The 8375-nt window shown below is 34.7% G+C and overlaps 1 protein-coding gene across 1 annotated transcript; it reads right to left on the bottom strand.

The window, feature by feature from the left end:
- Positions 1-1851: 1851 nt before the first annotated feature.
- Positions 1852-5464, bottom strand: LOC101020580 (olfactory receptor 4K13). The gene has a single exon (XM_021940300.2). The coding sequence runs from the start codon at positions 4771-4773 to the stop codon at positions 3859-3861; it is 915 nt and encodes a 304-aa protein (XP_021795992.2). The 5' UTR covers positions 4774-5464; the 3' UTR covers positions 1852-3858.
- Between the last annotated feature and the right edge of the window lie 2911 nt (positions 5465-8375).

Here is an 8375-nt window from a genome sequence, read left to right as displayed (position 1 = left end):
ATGTGGGCTCTTTTTTGGTTCCATATGAGCTTTAGAGTAGTTTTCTTCCAATTCTGTGAAGAAAGTCATTGGTATCTTGATGGGGATGGCATTGAATCTATAAATTACCTTGGGCAGTATGGCCATTTTCACAATATTGATTCTTCCTATCCATGAGCATGGAATGTTCTTCCATTCGTTTGTGTCCTCTTTTATTTCGTTGAGCAGTTGTTTGTAGTTCTCCTTGAAGAGGTCCTTTACATCCCTTGTAAGTTGGATTCCTAGGTATTTTATTCTCTTTGCATTTAAAGATATAACTGACACATAATAATTGTACATGTTAATGAAGTATAATATAATGTTTCAATGCATGTATGCATAGTATAACAATCAATTTTAGGTAATTACTCTATCCACTAATTTAAACATTTATCATTTCTTTGTGATGACAACATTCATAATCTTCTCTTCTACCTATCTTGAAATATACACTACATTGTCATAATCATCCTACTGCTTAACAGAACACCAAGCCTTATTGTTTCTGACTAAGTGTAACTTTATACCTATTGACCAACCTCTCCCAGTACTCCTCCTCTCCTTGCCTTTCCCAGGCTCTGTTTACCAGTTTTTACTCCCTGTGTCTACAAAATCAGCTTTTTTGGGTTCCAGATAGGAGAGATTATAGAGCATTTATTCTTCTGTGCCTAACTTATATCACTTAACATGTCTTTCGGGCTCATTCATGTTGTTGCAAATGACAGGATTTGATTCTGTTTTCTAGCTGAGTAGTATTTCACTGTATGTGTGTGTATGTATGCGTGCGTGTGTGTTTATACATATATATGTACTTATATATGCTGCATTTTCTTTATCCATTCATCTGTAGATGGATATCTAATTTAATTCCATATCTTGGCCTTTGTGAATGGCACTTCAATAAATATAGGGGTGCAGATGGACTGTTTTCATTTCTTTTGGGTATATGTGAAGAAATGGGATTGCTGGATCATATAGTAGTTCTAGTTTTATTTTTTTGAGGAACTTTTGTACTGCTTTTCATAATTGCTTTACTAATTTACACGCCCACCAAAAGTGTAAAAGAGCTCCCTTTTCTCTGTATCCTTACTAGCATTTATTTTGTTTGTTTGTTTTTTGATACTAGCCATTTTAACTGGGTCAACAGGATATCTGATGTGTTTATAATTTGCATTTCTCTGATGATTAGTGATGTTGAACATTTTTTCATATATCTGTTGATCATTCATAACTCTTCTTTTGAGAAATGTCTTTTTATATCTTTTTGCCCATTTTAAATGGTTTGTTTTTGAGTCCCTTACATGTTTTGGATATTAGCCCCTTATTATATATATGGTTTGCAAATATATATATATTTCAATATGTGAGTTGTCTCTTCACTGTGTTAGTTGTTTACTTTGTTGTGCAGAAGCTTTTCAGTTTGATGCAATCCCATTGTCTATTTTTGCTTTTGTTGTCTGTGCTTTTGGAGTTCTATATAAGAAAACATTGCCAAGATCAATATTGTGGAGATTTTCCCTATGTTTTCTTCTCTTAGCTTTACAGTTTCAGGTTTTACATTTAAGTATTTTATCCATTTTGAGTTTATTCTTGTGTATAATGTAAGATAATGGTCAATTTTATTCTTCTGCATATGGATAAACAGTTTTTCCAACATCATTTATTAAGAGATTGTCTTGGCCGGGTGTGGTGGCTTATGCCTATATCCCAGAACTTTGGGAGACCAAGGTGGACAGATCTAATATAACCAGCTTAAAATATAACCAGCTTAAGTGTCTCCCCTCCCCGCTGCCCACCTAGCCCCCAACACACCCATCCATGTCTACCACCCCTCTCAGAGGCTGAAAACAAGTGAAGCAAGGAGTGGTAAAAGGAAAACAATTTTATTCAAATGTGAGCAGATGGGAAATGGCCAGGTTCATGCCTTTAACAGATCATTCCCCATTTGGGGGCTGAGTAAAGGAGTTTAAGACGGAAAAGATATGGAAACTATGTGAGAATAGTGCAGGAAGGTGCAGGTCTGCGTGTCTTGTTCTGAAGGTTATCTTGAGTAATGGCCTGTCCTGAGGTCTGATTTACCTTTTCCTGACTGTGGCCTGGTAGTGGTGGGTTAACTGTAAGTAATTCCCCTCTCAAGGGAGGATTCTGCAGCCAGGTTTCCCTGCCTTGTTTGTTTCAAAATCGGCCCCTAAGATTTCTAAGCAAGCACTTAACTAGATAAGAAACACTGTGTATGAACGTACCTGTTGGGAAAGGGAGATAAAGTCTTACAACACAAGACTACATTCTGAGATTCAGAAAGAAAGAAAAAAAAGTTTGAAAATGCATTTTGAGGCTGGGATCCTTGGCTACAATAATTCAACTTGTATATAAAATGTTTTCTTCATAAAATTAGTTGCTCAGTATAAAACAACTAAGGCTGATGTGAGGTACCCTTTATGTAACAAATAATCTAAATACATGTTAGAGACCTAGTATTCAATGTTTTATCTTCAGCCTCTGGAATGGCTTTTCTGGATACTAGGTATAATATATCCGATAAAAGGCATAAAGTTCTTTTTGGATTTTTGCTAAAGTTGAAAGACAGTAGTCATCTCCGATACCGAGTTGCTTTAAATTTGCTTTTGCCTTCTATTCAGTTACAGGCCTAGTTGCCTAGATTGCAAAGAGAAATATGAACAGAGCTAAGAAGCAGGAGGTAAACTTGGAACAGAAGCAGTACAATGTACAAGTTTGGACAAGAATGGTCTATGCTTACTTTTTTTCCCTTCCTGTCTGTCTTTTAAATTTCAGTATGACATAGTTTTGAATTCCAAAGAGTATCCTATATTTTCTATTATATGATCAGACTACATTTGACATACCTCTCTATCTCATCTCTTGACATCGTAGCCCACGACCCAGCTCAATGAAACTGTGTGTAGGTTCTCCTCTGTGTCATGCTTCTACGCATTCTCAACATACTATTTCTTTCTCATGGAATGTCTTTCTTCTCCATCTAGCTGATGCTAACTATGAGTGGAAACCTTCCTGCCCTGCCCTGATTGAGACGCCATTCCTCTGCACTCTCAAAGCACCCTGTGCATCATGTAACAGTGCTGTTCGTGCCACAGAACAATTACTAATTTAGTTCTCTCTATCCATCCATAGGTATAAGTTTCTTGAAGCCCTGGCTATATCTTCTGGCATTCTGTAGGCTCACAAAATATGCGAAGAATGGTTGAACACACTGTGCTTACGGCAAGGAAGTTAGTATAATTTAATACACACTAATCATGGATTACCCAGAACATGCAGTTTTCTAGTCTGTAAGGCACTTGGATATATTACTGTGATGAGATGTCATCTGTGTGCTTTCTCTAAACATAGATTACCACCACCACCAACAAAAATCGTAACAATAATAATGTGTTTTCTGAGGTTTAAGAGCATGCTAAAATAACGAAAGATGCATATAAACAAAGTTGTATAGACGAAAAAACTAAATCACAGGTAACTTATTTATTTTGTTCAAATTTGCATCAGAGAAACAGATAAAGGTGGGAGTTAAATGTATACAAGCCAAACTGTAGATGTTATGTGTTTGACCATAAAAGATCACAAAAAGGTGTTTGCTTTTTAACAATTACATCTACTGTTTCCTCATACAGACTTGAACTATTAGCTGGTACACAAGTTATAGCGGTTTTTGCCAGCACTTTAATTTTGCCATTTACTTTAATGGCAAAAACCACAATTACTTTTGCATGAACCTGATACATTAAAAATGAGTTTCTTAAATGTTCAAACAAACAAGACAGTGTCTCTTCAAAAGTGTCAACTAAAAAGTATGTTTTACATTTATATGCAGAGTATTTTTTTAATGGCTGCTTTTACCTCTTGATTTCTTAATGTATAAATAATAGGATTTAAGAGAGGTGTGAAAATTGTGTAAAACACAGAAAGAATTTTATCTACAGAGTATCTGCTGAAAGGCCATACATAGATAAAGACACATGGAGCAAAGAACAGAGTCACAACTGTGATGTGAGCTGAGAGAGTGGAGAAAGCCTTAGAGGATCGACTAGCAGCACGGTGCCTAACTGAGAATATTATGACTCCATAGGAGAGAAGCAAGAGGAGGAAGCAGACCAGTGACAGAAGCCCACTGTCAGCAATGACCAGGAGCTGTAGGATGTAGGTGTCCTTGCAGGCAAGTTTAATCACAAGGGGAAGGTCACAGAAAAAGCTGTCTATAACACTGGGACCACAGAAGGGCAAATTCAACATGAAAGCCATTTGACTAGACGAGTGCACAAATCCAACTGCATAGGAGGATAACAATAGCCCAGTGAGCACCTGTGGGCTCATGATGGTCATGTAGTGGAGGGGTTTGCATATGGCAACATACCTGTCTATTGCCATGGCTACAAGCAACATCATCTCACTCCCACCCAGGAGGTGCATAAAAAACATCTGAGAATAACATCCCCACCATGAGATGGTCTTACGTTCTCGGAGGAAATCTACAATCATCTTAGGGGTAGCAAAAGAAGCCAGGATCATATCAATGCAGGAGAGGTTGATAAGCAGAAAATACATTGGTGTGTGAAGGCGTGCATCAAAGGTCACAGTCACCAAAATGAGAAGGTTTCCTAAGACAATCCCCACGAAGACCACAGAGAATCCCAAGAAGAATAAAATCTGAAGATTTTGAGATTTGCAAAGTCCCAACAAAATAAATTCAAATACCACTGAATGGTTTGCTCTTTCCATATTGTCAACTTTATCCCATAATGATCAAAATAAGTGAGAATAAGGGGTAGGGAAATGATGCATTTTGGAAAGAAATGTTCATGTTAGTGTCCACATTTGGCACTCAGTCAAGGCACTTGAACTTACAAGGACCCTTACTTTTGTGGAATTTTGTTGGTCAGTGATTTTACTAATGGCCCAGAGAAGTATACCAAATAGTCAGTAGGATTCAGAATGTAAGTTTCTGGAAGACAAAAATAAAAACATTAATAGTACATGAAACCACAAATATATAGGTCGTGAATTAGAATCAGAAGGTGTCTAGAGGACACCTGGGTAAGCTGCTCACTGGGTGACATAGGACAAGCAACTCTCCTTTTGAGGGTTTTCTTCTCAGTAAAAAAAAAAAAAAAAAAAAAAAAATTGGACTACATGGTATCTAATGCCTCTTTGTGCTATAAAAATCTCTATGAATAAGATAATGATTCTGGTGAGTTTTATAGTCACATATATTGAGTTTTATTAACATGAAAATGATATAGAAAATACATCCAGGATTCTCAAGAACCATGTTTTGAAATGGACTCTGGTAAACATATATGAATTAGGTCTTGAGAAACTTATCTTATTTCCTCCATGCCCCATTCTTGCATGAATCCCTCACATATCAGTATTAGTGGTAATCACTACACTCTTTTGAAGTGTCAAATATATGTATAGTGTATATATTATATATAACATGTATATTATATACATTTCATGTATTTATATATAATTATTTATATAATTTGTTCATTCAACATTTCATATTATTCACATCAAATACATCCTCTATAGGGTTAGACAATGTGTACAAACAGCTCACAGTCAAATGTAACAACTAATTTCATTTTCAGCTTGTTTTTATTCATTCATTTACCTGGTTATTATTATGTAGTGGTTAGTTGGTTGGCCTGTGCATGGTTATTTGTCATAGGTTTCAGAATGACTTAGCTTGATGTAACATTTATATTGGTAAAAGAAATGCAGTTTTTTCAGTATAATCATCTAAATTTATGACAAAATTTGTCATCAACCTGCGCTTATTACAAACTGGTTGTATTGGTTCAGCTTTTTAAAAAATTACCTTAATTGTTAATAGTTTTAAATTAATCTAGGTTTTTACAAAACACCTTCGGTAAATAAAGTATGTGTAGTCATCTTTTTGTGCCATTATCACTTACAAGACAGGGGAAGGATACTTTCGTGATGGTGCCTTATGTGAATCCCAGGAATGGCCTTTTATCTCCTTTTCCTGTATCCCCAACAGTTACCTGCAATTTACTCTTCCAATAATCAGAAACAGAAAAAAGAGAGAACACAGTGCTATATGTTTCCTTGAGATAATCCCATAGGAACATTTATCCAACTAGGGATGTATTTTTTTCCCTGTGTAATCATATCTGTTGGCCAATTTCTCGCTCTGAGAAAAGGATGCAAAATGTTAAATTGCATCAAATATGTAATTAGAGCCATTCATTTATATGTCTAAAAAGGTTATAGCTCCCTTCAGTTTTATGTCTCATATTTAAGAATTCCTACTAATGCTCCTTTTTGAAATCTATTTTTTGAAGCTGCATTTAAACACAACAGAACAGTTTTCAAATACATACAAAGTAGTTTATAAATGCTCCAGCATCTGTAATAGTACACATCAAAAGCACTAAGTGAATATCTGTTGAATGAATAAACTATGTAGTACATATTAATCATCTAGATTAAGTCAGTTGACTCAATCCACAGAAAAATCCACAAAATCGGGGATTTTAACAACATTTATTTTTAAATGTCAAATGGAATGCTGAAGTATTTTAAAACCAGAAATATATCAGCCATTTTTAAAAAGCTGGTTAAAATATATATTTTTCTTTTAATTATCTTTAAAAAAAGTAGTTTATGCTATTGTGAAAAAGCACATCACAAATAACAGAAAGATAACTGACTGTGAACATTTTAAGAGTTTCTTAGATAGCTTTCCAGAAAAACAATACACACTTCAGTACAGTGTGTGTGTTAGTGTTACGGGTATTAATATTTACATTTATATCATTTTTATTAAGAGTGCAAATTTTATATTATATGTATAGTTATTTTTCTTGAGTTTTTAACTTATTACATTAAAATATGTTTATATTAATATATAGAAACATAACTTTTTAATAGGTATATAGAATTCCATTTTGTAGATGTTGCATAATGTAATCTCCCCACAAATACAGTTTATTCTTAGGAATTTCACATTACTTATAAAAATTCTTTTTCATCATATCACTTTCTTCTTTATAAACCTGTGGTAACTGCCTTATCAATCCCAAAATTCTCCTGGATAGTCACAATCAACTCCTCACTCACCCTAAAAATCCAATTTTGTTTCTTAACATTTCAGTAAAAACAGCCTCGTGGTTTTCTGCATTATTGATACTTTTTTTGTCCTATTCCTGCTTATTTTGTTCTTTTTAGCTACACAAGTTCCTCTGTCTATATGTAACCACATTATTCAGTATATCTCAAGCCTTCTCTCCTAAGTAGTAAAACCTTTTCTAGACATGGAACTCATATCAATCTCCACTATATCTGTGGTTCATTTCACTTACTCTGACACTTAATTACTTTCCAGTTATATCATTTGTATTGATATTCTGAAACAGAAGGAACACTTGAACAAGAGTTATACAAATTTGTTCTAAGCCTAGATCCCTTTCATTTTTCATTCTTCTTTCCTCAAGTTAATTTTAAGTTCCTTGAATACAGATAAATTACTCTTATCTTCCTCATAATACACATTATGTAGGTTGTCAATAGATTTGTCAATAGAGTGTCTGACTAGAATCAGACATATATCTAAAAAGAAAACCTTTGAAAATACTTTGCTGGGCATTATGCAACCAATAATATTTAACTATGGCATAGATGGATTGCATGCCAAATAATTTTTCAACTTTTCAGTCTTTTCTGCAACTTAAACTAATCAATAATTTTCCTTTACAGAACAGTTTGTAATTATAAACCCTACACACACACATATGCATGCACACTTTCAAACGGTGTTGAGGAGGCAGGGGGAGACAGAGAGAGAAAAGAGAAAATGTTTGCTTTCAAAAGGATCATTTTGATCTTTCTGGCATCCCTCCTTCCTGCAGAAACAAAGATCCTTAGCTTTCTTTTTACTGTGAAACACTTAAAGTATATTCTAAAATGATTCATGCCACCTAACTTCAAACAATACTACAAGGCTACAGTAACCAAAACAGCATGGTAGTGGTACCAAAACAGACGTATAGACCAATGGAATAGAACAGAGGCCTCAGAAATAACACCGCACATCTGCAACCATCTGATCTTTGACAACCCTGACAAAAACAAGCAATGGGGAAAGGATTCCCTTTTTAATAAATGGTGCTGGGAAAACTGGCTAGCCATATGCAGAAAACTGAAACTAGACCCCTTCTTTACCCTTTATACAAAAATTAATGCAAGATAGAATAAAGACTTAAATGTAAGTCTAAAACCATAAAAACCCTAGAAGAAAACCTAGGCAATACCATTCAGGACTTAGGCATGGGCAAAGACTTCATGACAAAAAC

This window comes from Papio anubis, unplaced genomic scaffold, assembly GCF_008728515.1.
Source record: "Papio anubis isolate 15944 unplaced genomic scaffold, Panubis1.0 scaffold405, whole genome shotgun sequence".
Lineage (NCBI taxonomy): Eukaryota > Metazoa > Chordata > Mammalia > Primates > Cercopithecidae > Papio > Papio anubis.
The sequence above is the reverse complement of the archived record's forward strand: the minus strand, read 5'-3'. Positions and strand labels throughout refer to the sequence as shown.